Source organism: Knufia obscura, assembly GCF_036327395.1.
Source record: "Knufia obscura strain CCFEE 5817 isolate CBS 148926 chromosome Unknown scaffold_3, whole genome shotgun sequence".
Lineage (NCBI taxonomy): Eukaryota > Fungi > Ascomycota > Eurotiomycetes > Chaetothyriales > Trichomeriaceae > Knufia > Knufia obscura.
Window position 1 is genome coordinate 55,740 of NW_027042689.1, and position 24,225 is coordinate 79,964.

The 24,225-nt window shown below is 51.8% G+C and overlaps 11 protein-coding genes across 11 annotated transcripts; 6 read left to right on the forward strand and 5 right to left on the reverse strand.

Annotated features, from left to right (window-relative positions):
• Nucleotides 1-24: 24 nt before the first annotated feature.
• On the reverse strand, nt 25-1,717 carry PMZ80_003091 (uncharacterized protein; the record flags this gene model as incomplete). Its single annotated transcript, XM_064871520.1, has 2 exons — nt 25-1,046; nt 1,138-1,717. 2 exons carry the CDS (start codon nt 1,715-1,717, stop codon nt 25-27), a joined length of 1,602 nt encoding a protein of 533 aa, XP_064731900.1.
• Nucleotides 1,718-2,663: 946 nt separating this feature from the next.
• On the forward strand, nt 2,664-3,833 carry PMZ80_003092 (uncharacterized protein; the record flags this gene model as incomplete). The annotated part of the gene is made up of 1 exon (XM_064871521.1): nt 2,664-3,833. The coding sequence occupies one exon, from the start codon at nt 2,664-2,666 to the stop codon at nt 3,831-3,833; it is 1,170 nt and encodes a 389-aa protein (XP_064731901.1).
• A 92-nt stretch (nt 3,834-3,925) lies between these two features.
• On the reverse strand, nt 3,926-4,852 carry PMZ80_003093 (uncharacterized protein; the record flags this gene model as incomplete). The annotated part of the gene is made up of 1 exon (XM_064871522.1): nt 3,926-4,852. The coding sequence occupies one exon, from the start codon at nt 4,850-4,852 to the stop codon at nt 3,926-3,928; it is 927 nt and encodes a 308-aa protein (XP_064731902.1).
• A 617-nt stretch (nt 4,853-5,469) lies between these two features.
• Nucleotides 5,470-8,961, forward strand: BMS1 (Glycoside hydrolase 2 (Mannanase, beta-galactosidase); the record flags this gene model as incomplete). Its single annotated transcript, XM_064871523.1, has 1 exon — nt 5,470-8,961. One exon carries the CDS (start codon nt 5,470-5,472, stop codon nt 8,959-8,961), a length of 3,492 nt encoding a protein of 1,163 aa, XP_064731903.1.
• Nucleotides 8,962-9,984: 1,023 nt separating this feature from the next.
• PMZ80_003095 (uncharacterized protein) lies at nt 9,985-11,028 on the forward strand (the record flags this gene model as incomplete). Its single annotated transcript, XM_064871524.1, has 2 exons — nt 9,985-10,338; nt 10,414-11,028. 2 exons carry the CDS (start codon nt 9,985-9,987, stop codon nt 11,026-11,028), a joined length of 969 nt encoding a protein of 322 aa, XP_064731904.1.
• A 145-nt stretch (nt 11,029-11,173) lies between these two features.
• On the reverse strand, nt 11,174-11,791 carry PMZ80_003096 (uncharacterized protein; the record flags this gene model as incomplete). Its single annotated transcript, XM_064871525.1, has 1 exon — nt 11,174-11,791. The coding sequence occupies one exon, from the start codon at nt 11,789-11,791 to the stop codon at nt 11,174-11,176; it is 618 nt and encodes a 205-aa protein (XP_064731905.1).
• A 1,870-nt stretch (nt 11,792-13,661) lies between these two features.
• On the forward strand, nt 13,662-14,127 carry PMZ80_003097 (uncharacterized protein; the record flags this gene model as incomplete). Its single annotated transcript, XM_064871526.1, has 3 exons — nt 13,662-13,703; nt 13,762-13,888; nt 13,988-14,127. 3 exons carry the CDS (start codon nt 13,662-13,664, stop codon nt 14,125-14,127), a joined length of 309 nt encoding a protein of 102 aa, XP_064731906.1.
• A 1,134-nt stretch (nt 14,128-15,261) lies between these two features.
• Nucleotides 15,262-16,633, reverse strand: PMZ80_003098 (uncharacterized protein; the record flags this gene model as incomplete). The annotated part of the gene is made up of 7 exons (XM_064871527.1): nt 15,262-15,869; nt 15,923-16,021; nt 16,076-16,159; nt 16,245-16,279; nt 16,328-16,420; nt 16,471-16,511; nt 16,592-16,633. 7 exons carry the CDS (start codon nt 16,631-16,633, stop codon nt 15,262-15,264), a joined length of 1,002 nt encoding a protein of 333 aa, XP_064731907.1.
• Nucleotides 16,634-17,573: 940 nt separating this feature from the next.
• Nucleotides 17,574-19,183, forward strand: PMZ80_003099 (uncharacterized protein; the record flags this gene model as incomplete). The annotated part of the gene is made up of 2 exons (XM_064871528.1): nt 17,574-18,179; nt 18,245-19,183. The coding sequence occupies 2 exons, from the start codon at nt 17,574-17,576 to the stop codon at nt 19,181-19,183; spliced, it is 1,545 nt and encodes a 514-aa protein (XP_064731908.1).
• A 1,391-nt stretch (nt 19,184-20,574) lies between these two features.
• PMZ80_003100 (uncharacterized protein) lies at nt 20,575-22,001 on the forward strand (the record flags this gene model as incomplete). The annotated part of the gene is made up of 2 exons (XM_064871529.1): nt 20,575-20,796; nt 20,865-22,001. 2 exons carry the CDS (start codon nt 20,575-20,577, stop codon nt 21,999-22,001), a joined length of 1,359 nt encoding a protein of 452 aa, XP_064731909.1.
• Nucleotides 22,002-22,163: 162 nt separating this feature from the next.
• Nucleotides 22,164-23,166, reverse strand: PMZ80_003101 (uncharacterized protein; the record flags this gene model as incomplete). The annotated part of the gene is made up of 4 exons (XM_064871530.1): nt 22,164-22,348; nt 22,443-22,581; nt 22,675-23,052; nt 23,134-23,166. The coding sequence occupies 4 exons, from the start codon at nt 23,164-23,166 to the stop codon at nt 22,164-22,166; spliced, it is 735 nt and encodes a 244-aa protein (XP_064731910.1).
• Between the last annotated feature and the right edge of the window lie 1,059 nt (nt 23,167-24,225).

Sequence of the window (24,225 nt, forward strand, 5' to 3'; positions counted from 1 at the left end):
TAACGATATGTCACCAACCTTTGCTCAATAGATGTACCTGAAGTTCGGGTTCTCCCTATCAGTCAAATCCTCAAACGCATGCACCATCCGCGCATCCCGTGCTTCGCGAACTCCTGCAGCAGCCAACTCATCCTTTCTCTTATTCTCCCTCTTCAGGTGCCATCTCAGATAAATAATAACCAAAACAAGCAAAGCATAACACCCCATATGCGTCGCAAAAGCAATAAAGTCTGCAAACCCGTTAGCAAAACCCCAAACAAGAATCAAGTCAGCATCAAACTCACACCTCGGCGCATCCCACGTCAAGAAAACCTGCGGACCCGCCGCATTCCCAGCACACCACGCCGCAAAGTTCGCCGCAACAACCACCGTCTTCTTCGTCTGCCCCGCAATATTCCTGCTAATCATACTCATCGACAACGTCTGCGCCGCCCAAAACGTCAAAACAACATAATAACTAATCAGCAGGCCGGCCCTCGTCGCAGTATCCGTATTCTTCACCGTCATGAGGACCACCGTCCCCACAAACGACGGGATAACATACACAGCCATCGTGATACAGTTCTGCCCGTACCTCTTCACGATAAACGCTGATGAGAGGAGGATAAGGATAATGACTACACCAAGCACCATAGCCAACAACTGCGTCTCCAACACGCTGAACCCCAACCCCTTAACCACAATCCCATAAAACGCACCAAGTCCACTCGTCGGCAACGTCGTACATATCGCAATGAGCATATGGCAATACAGCTGTGGATCCATCAGCGCCTCCCTCACCTGTTCGGGTCTGAACTTCTTGTTTTGGAGACCGGTTTGGTTAGATCGTACACGTTCGACCATGAGTTTCTTGTCGGGCTCGGAGAAGCACTTTGCGCGCATGGGGCTGTCGGGCATCCAGAGGATTACGAAGAGGCCCCAGAGGACGGAGAAGGAGCCGTAGGTTATGAAGAGGGCTTGCCAGGAGCGGATTGTGCCGTGTTTGAGGAGGGAGAAGCAGTAGGCTAGGAGGCCGCCTACTATTTGTTGGCCGCCGTTCATCATGTCTGGGGGTGTTAGTGGGATGGTCTGGAGAGGTGGTGTGGGGCTGAGGATGGAGATAAAGTTCAATTTGTGATGGATATCTTGCGGACTTACACCAATACGCAACGGTCTGCGCTTGCTCCTCACGCTTGTACCACATTGAAGACAGTACGAGGAAAGCAGGCTGACAGACACACTCGAAGATTCCGAGAAGTGTTCGAACGGCCACGAGCTGCGGGAAGTTGTTGCATGCAGCATGACAACAAAGAACCGCTCCCCAAAGAACAATGTTGATACCAAGGTACTTCGCAATTGGCACCCGCTGGATGATCCAGTTGGTCGGGTACTCGACAATCAGAACAGCAATGTAAATACACGTCGTCAACCACGAGTACTGCTGCCCGACGAGATTGGTGTCTTCCCGGATTCCCATGATAGCGGCGAAAGAGAGTGTTCCTTTGTCGAGAGCCTGGAGAAAGTACGTGAAGATCATGATTGATAGGACGCGTTTGTCGATCATTCGTCGGAGACGTTTTGATTCTTCGGGGCTGATGTCGACGGCGATGTCGGATGCGTATTTGGCGACTTCGGTGTCCATGCGGTCGTAGTTTGCGTGGTCTTTCTCATTGGATAGGTCGTGCGTTGAGGAGGCGCGACGCTCGATTTGAGCGATGTCGCTGGGTTTGTCGGTCATGTTGGTCGTTCTTGTTGTGGTTGTGCCGGAGGGGCAGGAGGATGAGGTGCGAGGGTTTCAGGGGAGACCGAGTCACAACCACAAGACAAACTGTCGCCGCTAAATTGAGGAAGAGTGAGGGTGGGCAGTGAGAGCGAAGACGAGAAAGGTTGAACCGCTGACACGTCGTCTTCCAGCATCCTGTCTTATTTGACCACGCCTCCGGAGCTCTTTTCGATGCGGCACCAGCACCCGCAACCATGCATTACCAGTGGGTAGTGCTGCTACCCTACCTGACCAGCAATTGGCGGAGATTCTGCCTGAACCCCAGATCTTTTCCCCAGACGATTCAAGCGGGGGGTGTCCGGTGGTGCCAAGCTTTAAAGATCTGCACCAGCTCGGTGGAGCTCGGTCCGAAATGAGTCTCTCGCGCAAGCTAGCTTGAGCTTGCGGTGCTTGCGAGTCATGCATACGTTCTTGTACTGACTTTTTAGAAAGGTATGGTGGCAAACTGTGGCTTGACTTGTTCGTAACGTGCGGTACTGCTATGTATCGGCACCCGCGCGATATCGAGGGCCCTACCGCTAATTAGCTGGGGTTCAGACGTCCTTAGTAGCCGAAGTACGGGGCAGGTGTTCTAATATTGCCTCGTAACGTACAGCTGTAATAAACAAGCCATAGCGGGGATTTGCCACCACCAGTTTCAAATAAGTTAGTCGGATAGCTGTAGCATGGAGGTAACCGAGACAGTGCCCAGGCATCGTCAGTAAACATGGACATCGTTGTTCTTGGCTGTGGTCCTCGTCGGTGGGATATGTAGCGAGATATCGTGGATACCATGGCATCGTCCACGGAACAACGAGAGGTCGTCGGCGCAGACTGCATTTCGCTCACACAGTCCGAAATTACCTTGAACATTATACCTGACTATTCGTGACCTGCCATCCAGACTCTGCTGCCGTCAACCATGCCATCACCCCTCACAATATCCGGCTTCAAAGCCACAGACATCCACGCCCACATCCACTCCCTAACCAACAACCTCATCAACATAAAAGACACATCCGGCAAATTCCTCCTCAAACTCCCAGACGGCCGCGTAATCGACACCAAAGGCTGGAACGACTGGGAATGGACCCACGGCATCGGCCTCTACGGCCTCTACCAGTACTTCTCCCTCACCGGTGCCCCGTCAACCCTGTCCATCATGACGTCCTGGTTCCGCGACCGCTTCGTAGAGGGAACAACAAAGAACATCAACACCATGTCTCCATTCCTGACACTTGCGTATTTGTATGAGGACACAACGACACGGCAGCGCGAGTGGCTGCCCTGGCTGGATAGTTGGGCGGAGTGGGTGATGAACGACCTCCCCCGAACGAGGTACGGTGGTTTTCAGCACATGACGTATCTGGAGTATAACGAGGGTGAGCTGTGGGATGACACGCTTATGATGACTGTCATGCCGCTTGCGAAGATCGGGTTGGTTCTGCAGAGGCCGCGCTATGTCGAGGAGGCGAAGCGGCAGTTCCTGTTGCATGTGCAGTATTTGCAGGATCAGTCGACGGGGTTGTGGTTTCATGGGTGGAAGTTTGATGGGAATGCGGAGGGGGGCGTGGGACATAATTTTGCGAGGGCGAGGTGGGCGAGGGGGAATAGTTGGGTTACGATTGCGATTCCGGAGTTTATTGAGTTGTTGGGATTGGAGAGGGGGGATGGGTTGAGGATGTACCTTGAGAGTGTGCTTTGCCAACAGGTTGAGGCGTTGAGGAGGTTTCAGAATGAGGATGGGATGTGGAGGACGCTGCTGGATGTGGAGGAGGAGAAGGGGAGTTATGTGGAGAGTAGTGCGACGGCGGGGTTTGCGTATGGGATTTTGAAGGCTGTGAGGAAGGGGTATATCGGGAGGGAGTATAAGGAGGTTGGCTTGAGGGCTGTTAAGGCTGTGGTGGACAAGATAAGTAAGGAGGGTGAGTTGATGGATACGAGTTTTGGGACGGGAGTTGGACATGATTTGGAGCATTATTTTAAGATTGAGCGGACGAGTATGCCTTATGGACAGGCTATGGCGATGATGTGTTTGGTGGAGTTTTTGAGGGAGTTTCTGGGGTATACTGAGGATTTCTCAAATAGGTAGGGCAAATTGGAACAGATCTTCGTTGATTATTGAGTCTGCTCCTAGGAATCCTCCATGATGGTGGATATGAGAAAAGGGATATTGGGATTGTGTCAGGGTTTTGCGTCAAGCATAAAGACCTTGAGCCTCGCAGCTAACCGGTCTTCCGCCTCCAGCGCTAGACTGTGACCACATCCCTCGAAGATCTCTGACCTCTCAACCTTCTCTGCCATTCTGAGTATGCTCTCCTCCACTTGTGGCCCAAAGAATTCTGGCGCGCCTATCGTCATGATAGGTAGCGTCAGCTTCTTCTTCGCGATCTCCTTGTTGACCTCCCCGTTCTTGAAGCCAGATCTGTACGTCTCAAGAACATCCCGTAAACCTCCGGGTTGCTTAACACATTCGATCCAGTGATACAACGCGTGAGGCTCAATCTTCGTTGGATTGTAACATTCCTGCTTGATGAACATTTCCCAAAACTCCCTCTCGTGACCAGTTATCAGCATCTCAGGTATATGCGGTATCCAGAAAAATCCTAGATGCCAACACCAGATTCCCTCCTTTCTGAATTGCCGAGTTACATCCTCGGGTGTCCAAAACGAAGTCTCCTCCCGGCCAAGCCCTGATGGCACCATCTCGCAGAAGGAGAGCTTCAGGACGCGCTCGCGGTATAGACCTGCAACAGCAACAGCATAATCGGCGCCGCGATCTTCGCCATGGAGGTAGAACTCCTCGTGATCCAGCTGGGTCATTAGTTCTGTCACATCTTTGGCGTTCTCTGCAGAATCGTATCCTTCGGTTGCTGGAGGCTTATCAGTGTAGCCGAAGCCACCCAGATCAGGCGCCACCAGAGTGAAGTGCTCTGTCAGAAGAGGAAACAGTTTGTACCAGTAGAACGAGTTCTTTGGCGTGCCATGAAGTAATAGTAATGCTGGGCCCTGTCCGGCGGTGATGTAGTGTCGGCGGATACCGTTGACTCGAGCTCGACCGTGTTTGACGGGCTCTCCAGTGTGGTCATAGGTTTCTGCTGGTTCAGACATCTTTGCTCAACACTGCTTGCATTCATACTAAAGGGGACCACTCATAGTGATGGTCAAATACTTCTAAAGTCTTGTATATCTTCTGAAAGTCGAACGCCGTATGCCATTGCACGATTGCATCAGTTGTTCGAGTTCGATGCTTAGCGCTAGATCGAGGCGCTCATCGGATGTATGTGCAAGACTACAGCAGGGATGTGTATCCCTTTCGCTCATGGAGGTACTTGATAGAGACAATGACCAGACGATGGGAAGAGCATGGAGCTTGGGTGGCCATCTGGTGTTCACAGACGATGGCCATGTTGTCTCTTTCAGTTCGGACAACAGATATGAGCTTTGTAGAACGCATGAGACACCAAGACTGCTCGCATTGTTGTCGGGATTAGGGCTGAGGCAGTTACCATCTCAATCAAAAAGGAGGAAGGAGTTCACTACCCAGACTCGTGCCAGACAAATGGCAGTCGCGACTGACATTGATGCCTGAGGCAACAGGTATCTATCGATAAGAAATGTTCTCCGCGCCTGAACTTTTTTGGTTGTCGCAAGCACTCAGTTCTTGCCTCTCGGTGCTCTCGTTGTTGATGTTGAGGTAGCTGCTGTGTCGCTTTGAGGAAGTCAAGATGGAGTCGCAGCAGAACAGGCCACACCGGGCGCCCAAAGAGAAGAAACAACCACGAAAGGGCGAGAAGAATGTGAAAGCATTCGCAGTTGCGAATCCAGGAAAACTCGCCAAAGCAGCAGTCCGGACCAGCGACATTCGAGAAAAGCGTCTACATGTTCCTCAAGTCGATCGCATACCGGAAGAGGCGCCTCCCATCGTTACTGCTGTAGTAGGACCCCCGGGCGTTGGCAAGACCACCCTCATCAAGAGCTTGATCAAGAGATATTCGAAGCAGACGCTTTCGCACCCGGTCGGGCCCCTCACAGTCGTTACCTCGAAGAGACGGCGTCTCACATTCATAGAATGCCCTTCAAATTCCCTCGCTGCCATGCTGGACGTGGCCAAGATCGCAGATATTGTTCTACTTATGATCGACGGAAACTATGGCTTTGAGATGGAGACTATGGAGTTTCTCAATGCGCTGGGGACACACGGCATGCCGGGAAATGTCTTTGGTATCCTGACCCATCTGGACTTGTTCAAGAAACAGAGTACTTTGGCTGCCACGAAAAAGAGACTGAAGCACAGATTCTGGTCGGAACTCTACCAGGGAGCCAAATTGTTCTACCTGAGCGGTGTGATTAATGGAAGATATCCTGATCGGGAAATACACAACCTCTCACGCTTCCTCTCTGTAATGAAGAACCCACGACCCCTCGTCTGGCGGAACAGCCATCCTTATTGCCTTGCCGATCGATTCCTCGATGTTACTCCTCCGACCGAGATAGAAGAGAATGAGAAGTGTGACAGACAGATAGCTTTGTATGGTTATCTGAGAGGCACAAACTTTCCAGCAATGCACGCAAGAGTACATGTTCCCGGTGTAGGAGATTTGACCGTGAAAGAGATAGAGGCACTGCCAGATCCTTGTCCGACGCCATTCCTTGATCAAGCTCTTGCAAAAGCCAACGGTACGAAAAGCAGGAGAAGATTGGGAGAGAAGCAGAAAGTTTTGTTCGCTCCTATGTCGGACGTTGGAGGGGTGCTGGTCGACAAGGACGCTGTTTATATCGACGTCAAGACGAATACATTCGATGCGGATGCCGAAGATCTGGAAGATAGAGGTCTTGGCGAACAGCTGATGGTCAATCTGCAAGGCGAGAGGAGACTGCTCGGTCAGGCCGATGGCGGCGTTCGACTTTTTAAGGACAGCAATACCATGGCAGAAACAGCTGACGTCGGACGAAATAGCAAAAGAAGTGTACGTGGTGGGCAAGACCAAGAAGATGAAGACGACGAGGACGCGGACGAGGGTTTCGTCGACGGAGAATCTGAAGATGAGGAGGAAGACGACGATATGAATGAGTACCCAGAACATGAAGGCTTGCCAGGTTTCGCAGCAGAGGATGAAGTTGCTGATGGGGATGGCGATCTCGAATTTGCTGAAAGTGACTCAGATATGGGTTCGATATCTGGTGAGGAACTTGAAGCTGTGGAGGATGGCGAGGATGAAGAAGACGACGACGATGAAGACGATGGTGGTTTACGTTGGAAGGAGAAGATGCTGGACAATGCTGCCAAATCACATTCTCGATCAGTCGCCTACCGCGCCGTCGACCTCTCGAAGTTGATGTATGACCTCACACTGACGCCAAAAGAGGTAGTTTCGAGATGGGCAGGCCACACAGAGGCTGAAGATTTGGAGGAAGATGACCAAGAGCAAGACGATTTCTTCAGAAAGACAAATGTCGAGAAGGCAGAAGACGACGAAGACCGCCTGATGCCGAGATACAACATCGAAGAGCTAGCCGAGAAGTGGGAGGATGAGGAGAACATCCAGGCTTTACGCTCGCGCTTCACTCGGGACTCAGAGGCTACTGGTGCCAACGCTATCAATGCGGACGGCTCCGATGGTGAATATGACGAGGACGCTGAAGAAGACAATGAAGATTCGGAAGGCGACGGGGACTTCGTTGATCTTGAAGCCAACCCAGAAGCCGGTCTCGAAAACTCCGGAGCCGCCAAGACAGAACTGACACTCGAGGAAGAAAGAGAAAAGAACGCCAAACGCAAAGAAGAATTACGCCTGCGCTTCGAAGAAGAAGATCGCGAAGGCTTTGCGAATCCCAAAAACACCACCACTGAGAACAAGGAAGAAGCAGAGTTCGGCGAAGACGACTGGTACGATGCACAGAAAGCTCTCCTTCAGAAGCAGCTCGACATCAACCGTGCAGAATTCGACAGCCTCGACCCTATGTCGCGTGCCCGCTCTGAGGGATTTAAGGCTGGCACTTACGCCAGAGTCGTCCTCGAAAACGTTCCATATGAGTTCTCCCGCTCGTTCAACCCTCGAATGCCTATCATTATTGGCGGACTTGCACCAACAGAAGAGCGCTTCGGTTATGTTCAAATACGCATCAAGCGACATCGTTGGCACAAGAAGATCCTCAAGACGAATGATCCTCTGATCTTTTCCATGGGCTGGAGAAGGTTCCAAACCACACCGTTATACAGCATCTCCGACAGCAGAACCAGAAATCGTATGCTCAAATACACACCAGAACACATGCACTGTTTTGGCACATTCTACGGACCACTTGTTGCACCGAATACAGGTTTTTGCTGTGTTCAATCCTTTGACAATTCGAATCCAGGCTTCCGCCTCGCCGCAACTGGAGTCGTTCTGAATGTCGACGAGACAACCGAAATAGTCAAGAAACTCAAGCTCACCGGCCACCCATACAAGATCTTCCGGAACACGGCCTTCATCAAAGACATGTTCAACAGTGCCATCGAGATCGCGAAATTCGAAGGTGCAAGTATCAAGACAGTCTCTGGCATCAGAGGCCAAATCAAACGAGCGCTGGCAAAACCAGAAGGACACTATCGAGCAACTTTCGAGGACAAGATACTAATGAGCGATATCGTCTTCCTAAGGGCATGGTTCCCAGTCAAACCGCATAGATTCTACAACCCTGTCACGAATCTGCTCGACGCTTCAATCACCTCCGCCGAGCTAACCAACGGAACCAACTCCTCCGCATGGCAGCCAATGCGACTGACAGGTCAAGTCCGCGCTGCTCTCGGTGAATCGACACCACAGTTGAAAGACAGCCGGTACACCAAAATCGAACGGCCAACAAGACACTTCAATCCTCTCCGTGTACCAAGACAACTCGCCACAAATCTCCCATTCAAATCCCAGGTCACGCAGCAAAAAGCTAGAAAGGCACCGACATACCTCCAGAAACGAGCCGTGGTCCTCGGAGGAGAAGAGCGGAAAGCGCGAGACCTCATGCAGAAACTTATGACCATGAGGAACGAAAAGGTCGAGAAGAGAGCGCGGAAACAGGAAGAACGGAGAGAGGTATATAGGAAAAAGGTAGCTGAGAATATGGAGAACAAGACGGCGAGAGAGAAGAGGGAACGGGATGATTTTTGGAGGAAGGAGGGGAAGAAGAGGTCTTCTGGTGGTGATAGTGGTGGTGGAGGCAAGAGAATGAAGAGGTGATGCCAATGTTGCGAGTTTTTCGTTATTTGAATTGTGATACCCTTATTGCTTGTCTGCAGAATGATGGCTATCGTTTGGCCTCTTGCCGCCGTCCTATTGAAGTATTGTGATGCCTAAGCAGATGATCACCCCTTTGAGAAGGGACCACTGAAAGGAGCGCTGGAAAACATATTATTAAGCTCGAGCCGAGCGGAAGCCGAACGGAGTCTATCCACATGATTCAGCTTCTGAGACCATTTCCAATCTGCCTAATAGATGAGCAGGATCTCACGCTGCCGTTGGCCTTGCAGACCACACGGCCCTATTGGCAGGGAGTCGTCCATTTTGCGCATGATACTCCAGGGTGCGGAGAGCCTGAGGACTGGATGACTCGGTCCCCACTGATTCCGGACCAGCTAGCGCGAAGCTAATCCTGTTAAGCTCGGGAGTTTTACGGTCCGAGAAAGCGAAACATATTTTTGCATCATTCGTTGTGCAACCGTTCTTCACCTCTATGAACAGTACTACTCTAGAGAGCAACGTTATTACCGCCGTGATTACGTGGGTAAGGAGCCAGTGTTACTGTGCTCTCAAGCAGATCTCACGCGCTAAACCTAAACTCACTACTGTTATTGGCCAATGATACAGTATGCCGGAAAACCTGGAGTGCGTGTTGACTAGGTCGAGAACGTTGCTTGGAGAGAAGATTGTCTGGTGGCCTGAAGTACACTTGCTCTGTATGCATGCTATGCAGCTCGCCTATGTCGGTCATCCAATCACGATGATTGAGAGTGATGCCCCATGAGTGCATCGGACAATCCATGGCGGTAAGTAGCGAGTATAAGCCGAGCTGATGAGTACTAGGTATCCCGGGAGCCCGCCATCAAACCATCGCTGCCTTTACTAACATATAAGAGGTAGACCATCCGCATAGACACCTTGACACGAGAGTCACACTCAGTCATCGCACGAACCATTGGAAAAGAGTCGTGACAATTCTGTCTACAGATAAACACTTGTCAGAAAGCAAGATCCGTCACTACCATGTCGGCTCAAACTAATGGACAGGACCATGGCAAGCCAAGACGAGTTATCCTTCTCTCCATTCCTCGGTCAGCTTCACATCTACTTATGCGCATGCTCACCCTCGACCATCAACCAACATTTGCCTCACACCCACCAGAAGGGCAGGACTATTTCTTCATGCCAGCAGCCAGAATTCAGATGCAACTAGCTCAGTTCAAACAAGACCAACATGAACTCACTAGTGAAGACAAAGCTTCCCTGATGGAGATATACCAATCATGCGCCTCAAACATGGAATCTTTCCTCAACACCGCCGCCGCTCAGGGCAAATCTAGTTTCTTCAAAGAACACGTCGCATTGATCAAGACGCCGGTTCCAGCAGGAGATAAGGGTGACGACGAACCCTAGACGGTCAATACCTGCGGTCATTCGGCTGATCAACCAAAGACAAACCCAACACTATTCCCGGATAACTTCCTGCTTGACCTCACCCCCACTTTCCTAATCAGACACCCAGCGTTTTCTTTCGCCTCCCTGTATCGGGTTTTCATGGGCGTCGAAAGTACACGGGAGCTATTCGGCGAGCATCGTCTAGCAGTCTACCAAGATCTCCTATCGCTCCGCCCGGTACGAAATCTGTACGACTGGTACAGATCGCAATACGAGGCTCTGGGCCAACGAAACGGTACGGAAGAGAGTGATGCGAGCATGCTGCCTATCGTCCTGGACGCGAGCGATGTAATCCAGCACCCCAAGGTGGTGTGGGAGTACGCCAAGCTTATTGGCCTTAATACTACAAAGGTGCGGTCCGAGTGGAATGCGTTTACACCTGAGCAGTTTGCAGCACAGCCAAATGAGATGGTAAAAGTATTCGCGCGTACGCTGACGACTTCAACGGGTCTGGTCAAGGAGAGGGCACCCGTTGATGTGGATATTGAGGTCGAGGCGAAGAAGTGGCGGGAGCAGTGGGGGGAGGAGGTAGCTAAGATGCTTGAGGATGCGGTCAAGGAGGCAATGCCGGATTATGAGTATCTGGTTAGTAAGCGGTTGCGACCAAGTTGAAAGACTTCATGTTAGTGAGTCCTCGTTACGAGCTCGCACGACACAATGGAAAATTGACAACAAAGTCTGGGTGCTCAAACATTAGGAAGCTAAGTGTTTTTCTTGATTGTGTTTACTGGACAAGCCTACCAGGATATACTACTGCTTAGCACCTATACAACAACCTCTCGGAGATATCGTCCGACCATTCGAAATCCATATCATCTGAATCAGATGTATTAACGGTAGACCACTCCTCAATCTTCATACCTCCAGCTTCAGATTCAGCACCCTCAGCTGCTGGCCAACAACCTGGCATCTTCTGCGCTACGACCTTCTGAGCACATCTAGGTTGCAAACCATCTTTAGCGGCTTCGCGGACACCATCCTGGTCTCGAGCACAACCACATTTAGCATCAGCTTCGACCTCATTCCATCGTGGCATATCTTCATACTCTCCCTCGGACGGATACGATATCCAATTGATAATTCTCTTCGGCTTCTCCTCTCGCAAGAAGTAACACTGATACCTTATCGCCGGCTCAACGAGCTCCTCGACCGGGCGGAGATGCACACGCTCCAAGGTCCTAAGCATAGTAGACGCCGGTCGAGCATCTTCCGGGAAGTCTGCGTGTCGGTAAAGGTATCGCCAGGGAATATCTCGCTTCGTTATCACTTTCTCGGTTGAGCATTGCTGTTGCGATTTAGCTTGTGCTTGCGCCTCATTTAATTGGCCCAGGTTCTCGACTGTGAGCAGGTGGCTTGCGGTAGCATTCTGATTCATTGTGACAAGGCCGGTAGGTGCTTGCTTGTATGCAATGAACGGTGTTTTGCCTGTTTGCTTTTGGCCAAATCTCGAATCCGGCTTTCAGTGTTGTATAATTGGTTGATGGTTGATCAGATCGTGGAATAGGCCGTACTGATCTTCACAGGACGGACAATGGCCATATAAACGCCAGTGCAGGATGATGAGCGGCTTGGAAGACTTTGTTGTTCCTTGCTTTGTCGCCAGCTGTTACAAGAAACCAATGACAATGAACAAGACAACGCACGATTCCAGCAATGCTGAGCAATACAATGACCGGGCCACCCAGCTGAAATGCTCACCTTTGCTACCTCACGAGGGGACAGGTTCGAGACACATTGTCGAGTATCGAACTCCAAGGAACTCGACAAGAGGTGGAACAGACCAGCATCCACCACAATGCTCCGGATCCATCCATCACCACAATGCGACATGAAAAAGCAAGGCCCACACTCTCTACAAGCACAACACATAAATACCAAACCTACCGCTATCAACTTGACATCCCATCACACACTGAAAAACAACGAGTACAGAACACCTGTGCTCACCCATCTGACTTACCCAAAAGTTCAAAACCAATCGACCTAAAACCCAACACCACAACCCACCTAACCAACCCACACAATGTGTCGTTACCAACAAATCCGCTACACCTGCGGCTGCACCTCACCCCAACCAATCTACACCGGCTGCCCTCCCGACCGCTGCCGTGGTCCCTACACAGACCGGAGCCCAAAGCGTATGGGCCACCCCTGTGCAGCCTGCGCCCACCGCTCCCAATCCCAACGTCACGCACCCCTATTCGATGATGGCAGCAACGCCGCCCGCCGAGAGAGCGTCCGCCGCTGGGAAACCACCCACTCTAGTGGCCGACGTCCCTCCACCTCCCGCCAACCAACCCGCCTAACAAACCTTATCAACGCCGCCTTCGGCAGCGACCGTCCTCCGTTACGGAGGAGTCGAAGTGTAAGTGTGAGTCGTCGACCGCAGATGACTTACCGCACGAGAAGTCCTAGTCCGCCGCCGTTCAGACGGGGTGGAAGTAGGAGACGGAATCCGAGTGCTGAGGATGAGATATTGAGGTATTCGAGTGAGGAGAATGAGTACACGATAAGATATAATCGGGGGAGCGGGGAGTGGTCGAGTGTGCAAAGTCCGAGGCGGAGGAGGAGGCATAGAGATAGATGGTAAACAGGGCAGTAGAGGTGAGGGGAGTTAGCTGATTGATCGGACTGGTCTGGTTGATATGAATGGTGTTTAGGAGTCCTTACGGGATTCGGAGCTAGAATACAAATGAAGAATGTTTGAAAAAGTGACGGCTGGTGACTTGGTCAGTGTTGGCCAACAAAGTGCTGTGTGTTGTGATTCAATCTGCAAAAATACTTGTTTTCGGAGCCAAAGTATTGTTGATGTCTTCATCTTTAGCGCATACAAAACCGAACTGTATGTGCAGCTGGCACGGTATAAAGCTGCCCTTCGGCGTCGATAGGCGTATCGACCAACCGAGTCATGAAGGTCGACAGTAAAGAACGTCCTCTTCAACCGCACTGTAAAACACAGCCATGCACGATGAGTTGTGCTATAATGTCCCCCTCTTCAAGGTTGATTACCAAATTTGTGCTTGAATATGGCGAACCGGCGGTCACTTCAGGCGTCCGCCCAGTACCCCTCTATGAGTGGCCTAGAACTTCTGTCACGTGACGCCGGGCGATATCGAACCAATAGGCGATGCTTTCCGTCTGGCTTTTGCAAGGAACAATGATACATATATACAGAGCGCGAGTGCTGTGCTCTCTCTCAGCCAGACACCTTGCCCCTTTGATACACAGTATTCAACTGCTCTAGTATGGCAACTTCAGAAGACATCTACCACCCCGAATGGCTGGAGGTGAGTCGCTTGGTCTACGTGCCCCTCATCCGGCACTTTCAGCTCACTACCCGCGCAGCTAGAGAAAGGCCTGGGATCGCGGCCACAGCTCACGGCCAATGTGGACATTGATGTGCCAGTGTTCAATGGCATGGCCGAACAGTTAGCGGCACAATGGCCTCCGCTCGAAGTAGATCTCATCACTGGTTCGTTACAGCCTTCATCTACAATGCGAGAGCCGAGTCCGCGCGCGCTCACTGCCTAGCGGGTGCGGTCCGTTCCCGATCACAAGCTAACAGTAGCAGTGGATGAGACTATTCAAGCAACAGATACGACACCCGCATTCCCAGTCCGCATCTATACCCCGCGCAACAAGGGAGACAACCTACCGTTGGTAGTCTTCTTCCATGGTGGTGGTTACATCTCCGGTACCAACCCGCCCTGACTGCCTGGTTGGCCTTCAGGCTGACCGCTGTAGGCAACATCCGCAGCGAAGAAGCGCATTGTCAAATCATCGCCGCCCGGACACCCGCCGTTGTCGTTAATGTCGACTATCCACTCGCCCCCCAGCACAATCTGGAAACAATCATCTCCTCCGGCATTGTCGCAGTCAACTGGGCAGTCTCGCACTCTCCAGCCCTGACAAACTCCTCCGCTCTGCTCGTCGCCGGAGGCTCAGCAGGAGCTTCACTCGCGGTACGAAGCCACCAGGCCCTCTTTCTCCTTAGCTGTTCCATTCCTACTAATCCTTAATCCATAGGTTCAACTCACCTACGCGCAAACTCAGAACTCGGCACTCTTCACCCGTCCCATCACCGGCCTCGTCGCCCTTTTCCCCTTCTGTCACCCCGCTGACCCGCCCTACTCCGGGCCCCACAGCGACATACACACCTCCTACATTGACAAGGCTACCTCAGCCCCAATACTGACCAGGGAAGTCATGCTCGTGAGTCTTGCCCGCCCTATCCATCCCACATCTCACACTCCTATCCTTCCATTCTTCTACACTCTTCACCATCCTCACCATCACCTCAGAACTTCATCCGCCCCACCAATCCCTACGGCCTCTCCGCCGACGCAACCTCCCCCCGACACTTCCCGCTCCTAGCTCCCGCCCTGCCCAATTTTCCACGCACGTACATCGTCACCGCCGAGCACGATATTTGCCGCGACGACGGGCGCGTGCTGGCGCTGCGTTTGAAGGAGGAGAGCCAGAGCGGGGTGAGGGAGGACTACTGGGAGGGACTGCCGCATTATTTTCATTGGTTTCCTAGTTTGAAGGTTACGGGGGAGTGCCTTGAGAAGGTGGTGCGGGGTGTGGATTGGGTTGCGGGCGGTGGGGAGTAGGCGTGGAAGGGAAGGGCGAGGCGAAAGCGTGCAGTGCATCGTGGGCTGTGAGTTGTGGATAGATGCCATGTCTGTAGTGGAGACAACGATGTAGATAGAAGAAGCTACATAGATAGACAGAATCGTATAAGCCATGTTGACGCCTTCTATGGCTCTCCTGTTGCTGAAGCTGATTTCTCGCAATCCACTAAAAGCGACGAGATTTTTACCAGACTGTCGCAGGCTCGGAACGCTAACTCGCAGCGGGCTTCCTCGCGAACACAACCCTCATCTCATGGATGCCATGCAGCTTCGGATTCCGCATATCCGCACGCATCCCCGCACAATAAGCCAACACCTCCTCTCTCGTCCAGCCCAGCAGCCCCGTCAGAACCCTAAGCGTCCAACCCTCAAGCCCAGAGTCGATATGTGCACGCGCCCACGCGCCCAATTCCTTCATCCTTCGGTCCTTAGGCCAAGTACCTATGGGCCACTTATACTTGCGCTCCTCGACGTCCACGAATCCAGCCTCCTCGATCATCCCCTTCATCTTCTCGAACACCATGATCTCCTTGCCCATGATCTCGAAGCACTTCTTGCCATGCTTGATCCAGTCACCCATGATGTGCTCGTCCGTGACGGTGTCGTCCTCAGAGTAGAAACCGGGCGAGAACTCGGCTTGTTCGATCCAGCCGCCGGGCTTAAGGGTGCGGTAGCATTCGTCGTAGAAGGCGGGCCAGGAGGTGATGCAGCCGAAGAGGGAGCGGACGTGGATGAAGTCGATGGTGGAGGTGTCGTAGGTCCAGTGGGGGTGGTCGGCATCGTCGATCTCGAAGCGGCAGTTGGGCGGCATCCATTGTGCTATGTTTGTGGTTAGTGATTGGTGGGGGCGCTGCTTGACGAGAGGGTCTTACGCTGGATGGGGGAGAGGTCGGTGCCGATGACTTCGGCTTCGGGGTGCTCGTCGGCGAAATCGATGGCCCATATGCCGGTGCCGGTGCCGATATCGAGGACTATGGTCAAGATATCAGGTGCTTAGGCCACATATTGGGGTCGATCCTGCCTACCTTTGTTCACCTGCTGGGGCAATGGAGCCAGAAATAATCTGTTGTCGAACGTCTTGAGGAACAGGTGATGGGAGATGTCTGAATCTGCGATGTTAGCATGGCGGCACTGTTTTCGAGCTCTTATGGCGTGGGAACGGCAGGGGCGGTTGCAACAACAGAGTAGACCGACCTAGTGCCTCCTGAGCCATCTCATCGTTCGGTTGACTGTTGTCCCTTTAGCATTGGCTTCTGATATACGATTGGAAAACCGACAAGTACGCCCCATCTCTGAATGCGTGATACGTCCGACCGTTCTCCTCACGGTAATCTGTGATCCATGACTGCAAAGAAGTCGTGTCCGACGCCCTGATCAGCCACTCAGCTATCCTGCCATGTCGCTGGCGCCGAATTCATACCCTTCACTACCAATTGCGGAGTCTTTATCGTCGTTAATGTTCTGCCAGTGGAAGTATTAGCCTGTGCTGTGTATCGATGGGAACACAGCCACGGTTTGTTAGACAGGATGATCGTGCCTACCTCGTCAACCTCGAGATGCTCCTCTGCTGTTGCGTCTGCCATGGACACAGTATTCCCTCAGCGGGACCGCGTGTCGAGCTGTCTGTTCGCTACCTGAAGACAGCGAAGGGTGGAGCTGTGTGAGGAAGTGAGGGATTCGCGTGTCCATGCGGACCGTTAGACCGCAAAGTTTGAATGCCCGGCCGGGGCCGGGACAGAGTGGAGACAATCATCTTATAGGCTGAAGTTTAGCTAAGTCTATCGAGATTTTTTACATATCTCTTCCTCTTTATATATAAACGCTGCTTCTCAGGCTTTCAATTATCATAATTATTATACGCCGATAATTGATAGTTTGTAGAATTCTTAATATTTGGTGGGGTGCGGCAACACCGATTGTCCGGGGTGTGGCCTACCACATCCCGGAAATTCAAGATGAGCGGTTCTGACCAAAACTTGTCCGCAATTCCAGGGCAAGTTTGCCGTGACGAGGTGCTCACGTTAAGTTTCCGGGATGTGCCTACTATGGTGAATACGTCCTCGCTTAGATCCAGCTTGTGCAGTGATCGGTCCAGCGCTTGGCAGGGTAAGGTTACGCGAATCCGACGCGTTTTGCCGAGTGATGGCCTCGGCTAACGCTGCTCAAAGAAGCATGTATGAATTGCTCTACAGTAGCCCAAAGTGGAAATTATATCCTTATCCCCCGTAAACAGCTATCGATCATCCCATAGCCTCCACCATTCTAGGCGTCCATCACTGGCAATCGCATGACCTATGACCTCCGTATACTGATGGCGACAAGTTTGCCGCCGCGATCACGGCGAGCCGACGAAAGCACAATTGGCGCTTGATTGACTCTACCTTGCTGGGTCTGGTACTCCGTATATTGTGTTCTAGGTCTTGTGCACATCTCCGCCCGTTCGTCGTGAGCAGACTTTATTACTACGATGTAGTTGCTCGGTCATGTAGAATGAAGCAAGACCTGATGAATCGATAACCAGTCATGTCGGCCAGAACTAAGCGCGCAGTGCCTGATGAGCTACGCCGTCTGATCTCACAGCAGATGCACTCTGACCCTCTACTACCACACTCACAACCGACCACCTCAAGCTGGCAACTTCCACCACACGAGCTTGCAAACATCCGATCAGAAAATGTCCCTGAAGAGGTCGACTATGTTATCATTGGCTCTGGAATTACTGCCTGCGGGGTAGTCAAGACTCTGCTGGAAGACCCTTCCTCGGCCGAGAAGTCAGTCGCCGTTCTCGAGGCACGGGAGCTTTGCAGTTCCGCCACAGGACGAAACGGTGGCCAGCTTACGCGGATTCCCCCAAATCGACATCTTGAGATAGCTGAACGATACGGAGTGGAACAAGCTAACACAGTTGTGCGTCTGAACCTGAAATGTCTTCAGGAAATGCACGCGCTGGCAGAGAGCCATGGTCCTGAGTTTGAGAAAGACTGCAGACATGTGCGTCTGGAGAAGTTCTTTTCTTACTATGACGAAGATTTGTACGAGGAAGCGAAGGAGGCCTTGAAGTTCTACGAGGCACAAATACCGGAAGAAAAAGGAGTGTTCAAGGTGGTCTCTAAAGAAGAGACCTCTTCTGTAAGTTTCAGTCTCCATACGGACCTCCTGGACATTGACTGACTTGCGGGCTTGTGCCTATACAGGTCTATCATCTAAGAAATGCTGTCGGCGGTTTCCGTTTCCCAGCAGGTGTCGTGTCGCCATACCGTCTCGTGACTAACACGCTGAAGAAGCTTCTCGCAGACTATCCATCTCGTCTGACCATCAACACCAGAACTCCTGTCACGGCTATTCATTATGATAGCGGTAGTGCACACAAATTCCCCTACATGATTTCCACTTCTAGAGGTCCTATCAGAGCTAAGACAGTGATACATTGCACCAACGGGCATTCAGGACACTTGAATCCGGGTCTGCGTGGATCGCTCTATCCTGCTCGTGGTGTCATGTCAGCACAGTCGGCGCCAGCACAATTTCCTGACAGCAGCCGAAAGAATTCGTGGTCGTTCTTCAGGACGGCGTCGTATCATGAGCAAGCTCGAGTGGTCGAAAAGGGGCACTACTATGCACATCAACATCCGCAAACGGGTGATGTATGGCTTGGTGGGCATTACGACGGCACTGGTGGGTACATAACAGGCAACGACGGCGAAGTCGATGCTGATGCAGCGCGGAACATCGTGACTATGATCCCACAACTCTTTGACGACCAGGTAACGGGCGGGAAAGCTTCGGACTCAGCGAAAGTATGGTCTGGAATCTTGGGCTACACTGCCGACAGCTTGCCGTTTGTGGGACGATTGCCGCGCAGGTTGACGTGGAGAGACGGTTCAGGAGAATGGATTGCTGCTGGCTACAATGGCTGGGGCATGGTTAATGGCTTGTTGTGTGGATCGGCAGTTGCGCAGATGGTATTAGGCAAAGATCTCACCGCTTGGTTTCCTGAAACGTACGGAATTACTGACAAGCGACTTGATGGGCAGGCTTTCGCGAAGGATGAGATGTTGAGGTTTTACTTTGAGGAAACCGGCGCCTTCGATATGGCAAGTCAACCTCATCGTAGCAGGCCTAACAAGCTGTAGAAGCAGTGCTTCTGGAGTGTCTGAGATAGCGCAAAGACAAGCACAGGAACCATGTAATTCCAACCTCAGATGTATGGACTAGTGTATTTCTACTACCGTAGAACCGTTGCCCGATGACCAGATGACATGGAAGACAAGATAGGTCTCGATTGCGTGAACACGAGAACGGAACAGGCGCGTGTGATGAACGCGATAACCCCTCTTGCCCCTGTACTGCAGTGGGCCATTTACCACTGCAAACGACGTCACTGGCCCAGTTCTCCGCATCCCCTTATCTCTTAGCCTATCGCGCCTAGATAGAGCTACCGAGTTCGCCGAGGATGATAGTACCAAAGTCTTATCGAAGCTTGATGCAGCAACGCAAAACATCGCTTCTGGCGTGAAGAAGCATTAGACTAGCGACTGGCAAGAATGTAGACGGTTTCGCCGAATCTGTGTCCGATCTCACTACCACAACGGCTAGAATAGCTCGAATCGTTTTCTAACAACACAGACATGTTGCCGTTCCGTTGAAGCACGTGCCACTATTCCTAGCAGAGCTTCACTGGAGTCGAACCCAAATATGCACACTAGGGACTCTGCGTTAGACAGGCCAAAGAAACATACACGGTCACGTCGTGAGTAACAGATACTCGTTGCTTGATCGAGCTAACATCGCGATCAAGGCGGTTGTCTAAGATGTCGCCAATCGGTAAGCCTGCCTCGGCTGTCCAATATAGTTTGTTAACCGTTTGCAACAGAAGTTGAAGTGTGACGAGACGAGACCGGTATGCAAACAATGCAACACCCGTGGTTACAACTGCCCAGGTTACCGTCAGGACATCCGATGGTCTAAGAAGCACGAAGTCTTCCAGCACAGTTCAGGTGCAGATCCTGACGACGAACCTGTGACCACCGAATGGTCCCATGATCTGGGCGTGCTCTCTGGAGACGATTCGCATACCTCTGGTACAACCACCAATGTAGCTTCGGGTCAGCTTTCAGACGCCCCCCATCCACCTGTATCCAAACGCCGACAGAATTTGCGGTCGATGTCAGCACAGACAAACCATCAATTGCCACCTGCAGCAGCTGAACAATGGACGACTCAAACAACGAACACCGATACACAACAAACACCCGCCGTACGACAGTCTACTCGCAGCAAGTCTCCCACGCCGAGTCCCGTTAACACGCTGAAACATATTCCGCCAGCACCTGCAGAAGGCCCTATACTTCTGACGAAAGATCAACGCAGTCGGATATGCAACGATCCGAGCGCTCTGCTAGACTACTACTTTGACAGGATGTGTTATATACATGCCACTTTCAATGACCCTAACGAGCCTTTTAGAGCGGTTGTAGGGCGTCGCATGAAGTCATCTCCGTTGGTATTCTACTGCGTCGCCAGCATGGCTGCCTCACATCTCTTCAAGGGCGATGCAGAATTATTTCCGACGTCGATCGAATACCACTCAAAGACAGTGACTTACCTGTCAGATTCCATCACTGCGCTCGACTCACAAATGTCTATGATTCACGAGCTGCCAACTTCAATCACTGTATTCATGGAAAAGCTTCAGGATCAATTGCAGGAAGCGCTCTTGGCATGTCTCCTCTTGGGATGGTCTTCGGTAAGTCGCACCTCTGGATTTCGTGAGAACGATGTGGCGATACTGTATAAATGCTAACGAAAGTATAGCCCTGGCTTGATCCTAGCGACTTGGGCATGCCGCATCTCTTAGGAGCCCGGAAACTGACGGAACACTGGCTCGAGGTTGTGAATCATAGTGGTGCTAACACTGGAGTAGCTCTCGACTTGGAGCAATCCTTTCTCGTTGGTGCCGTTGCTTACTGGGAAGCACTCGTGGCTTTCGTGATAGATCAGCCTTTCAGTGCTATCGAATACCTCAACCAATTTGCTCAAACATCGGAGAACGTTGTTCCCAATCCATGGACAGGCATCGCTACACCACTCAATATCCATCTTGCCCGCACAGGCATTTGTGTGCGACAAAGAAGAATGCTGGATCAGATGAAATTCCTTGGTTGGCAGAATTCTCACAGCTACAACTCTTTGGCCAACGAAATCCTGCAGAGGGCCATTGCTGTTGAGCAGGCAACTCTAGACTACACCCTGCCACCTTCGAATACCATTCAGGGTCTACAAAATAGTCCAGAAGTTCTGCGAGACATGCGATGCTGTGCACAAATACACAAAATAGCTGTGCTTCTAGAGCTCTATCGAAACTTCCCAGTGCTGCTGGAGAGACGGAAATCGACCAACACAGCGCTGTCTGACGCTGGATCCATGAATTCACCTTACAGTGCGATCAACTCAAGTTATCCTTTGGCCACTCTCGAAGATAACCCCACGCCGTCAGTCGACTATCTTCGACGAGTCAATGAGCTCGCACGAAACATGCTTAGCCTGATCGAGGATATACCTGCCGAACACGAGTGTGTCATGCACATCATTTTAGATATGATCATATGCGGCAGTGTGTTGCAGCTTCCGCCAAGCGACCACCGGCCAGACTCCGGAGAAACAGGGCGCTACGAAAGTCTAGAGGAGCAGCTCGAAGCGATCGCTATGCGATCCGGGGCTGTCAGAAGATGGCGCACGTTATTACGTCAGCGAGTCGAGGCAGCATCGTCTAAGTTCGGGCTCGATGAGATATTCGATAGGGCAAAGGTATTACTTGAAGAGGTTTGGAAGAGATTAGACACCAGATCTCCTGGGAGCGCCCGGCATAGGACAATTGCCAAATCTTCGACGCTTCACAATCACTGGGTAGAAGTCATGATAGAGTGTCAACTGGAGACTATATTCGGATAACATATCAACATGCATCGTATCTACCGAACTACAGGGTCTCCAAACATGATAAGGCATGGGCTTTTCCCAGCTTCCAGGTCCACTATGTCGATACTCTGCTTCCAAGACCGCGCAGCTCCGGTGCAATAAACCTCACAACCATGTCATCAAGAACATTGCGACTTAGCAAACCCAGCCGCCATCAACGTTCCACACGGCTCCTATCACGAAGCTCGCTTCGTTGCTCAGGAGAAAAGCCACCACATTAGCAATTTCGGTAGGCTCTGCATACCGCTTCTGTGTCTGTCGTTGAATTTCTTCGCTTGCTTCGGCCTCAGCACCGTCGAGCAGACCAGTGTTGACGTTCCCTGTGGAGGATTCATGTATCAGTCTTCATTATCCAACCAGGTCAACATGCTACCACAGCTTGTCACACCATCTATTGAAGTCAGCAGCACATACCTGGGGCAACGCAATTGATCCTGATATCGGGATACTCTTTGGCGGCAGATCTGCTGAGGCCAATCACGGCGTGCTTACTAGCACAGTAAGCAGCCAGCTTAGGCCACCCAACTTGTCCATCAACACTAGCGGCCGATACCTGGACACGGTCAGACGAAGAAACATAGCAAGACGTGGTGCACCTGAATCTGTTCCTAGTGGACCTTCAGCCGTTCCATGGTCACCAACTTACGATGGCAGCTCCTTGCTTCATTCTCCGCAGTTGCGCCCTCATGCAGTTGAACACGCCTGTCGCATTGATGTCCATCGTACGTTTCCAGATATCGTCGGTCGTCTCATCGATCGACTGGAAGGCGCAAATACCCGCGAAGTTGACAGCACCGTCGAGGCGTCCAAGCTGGTCCACCGTTTTCTGGATCCAACCATCAACCTGGCCGCTGTCACGGACGTCCACGGCGGTGTACATGTGCTTGTCAGATCCTTCGAGTGTCTTCACAGCGGATTGAAGGCCCTTTTCATTGACGTCCGCTAGTGACAGGATGGCGCCCCGTTGTGCGAGCATCTGAGCGATGACCAAGGCCATGCCGTGGGCTCCGCCCATGACGGCATACTGTTCGTGTCAATCAATGTTAGCTGGGAGACTGTTCACTGCCACAGGAACAATAACAGGAAGTTTGATGGTCCAACGTACGACTTTGCCGGCCCACTGAGAGTCGGACGACATTTTCTCTTCCTTCTGATCTCGGACTGTAAGGAAGGGTGCCTTTTCGTCGATCACAGATAATACAGTTTGGTGATCACTGATGGATTTGGACAAAAAGAGTTATTGGCATTCGTTTCTGGAACGAGCTTTCGATGAAACGACCAGACTAAGATAGACATTCAGTTACCCCTCGAGGGGGTTTTGTAACGATGACGCTCCAAGGCCGTACTTTCTCACATGGTCTCTTTGCGTAGCCTGTAGTTCATGCCAGCCTGGCTTGGTACCGATGGCTGGGAGCATGGCCTCCGCAAAAGACGAACGCGACTTTGGGAGTGCTATGGAGTCTGTGTAGGCATGCCAGCGGCCGGTGGAAAGCTCCGAGTCTCAGTCGGCAAGCGAGAGATCCACCTTTATCTCGGGGTTGTAATCATTGCCTCTTTGGGTAGATATTGCCGATGCTGGTCGAGGCTCTGAAGCGGTGTTATTCCGTTATCAATTCTGGGGAACAATTACTGCGATCCAGCCTATCTGACAGATGGCTATGCGTTGAAGTAATCCCCTATCTGAAGATAGGATCGATATCATTCAGAAGCGAGAACGGCTCCAAGCACCAGATTGCAACAAAAGTAAATGTGCAGCTAATTCATATTTCGGGCACGGCTCGGGCGTGATTGCGGCTGGAACATGGCCCGGAGAACCGCGTTATCACCCGCTAGAGTTGTCCAATTTAGTTCTGCCGGGTGCCGGTGCAGAGGACATCGAGGCTTTGGGTGCGGCTGATTGTGCTCTGCCATTACTCGCTTCTATCGTGGGCGACAACTCATCATCACAACGTAAACTTTGTTCGTGTGACTCGTGTCTGGCTCAGTGCGGCACGTGTGTGCCCTTGTCTTAATCGGCACAATGTGCAGAAGTGGTCACGCTATGTCTGAGCGTCTGAGAGGTGTCATCGCTACCCGGAGCTGCAAGGTTGTAAGACAGAAGGAGATCGGTTCGTTGTGTTGCTCAAGTCTCCAGCCTCTCAGCGATGAAGGACGTAACAGTCCTGGGCCTCGAGTTGCTAGTCATACGCTCGACCTG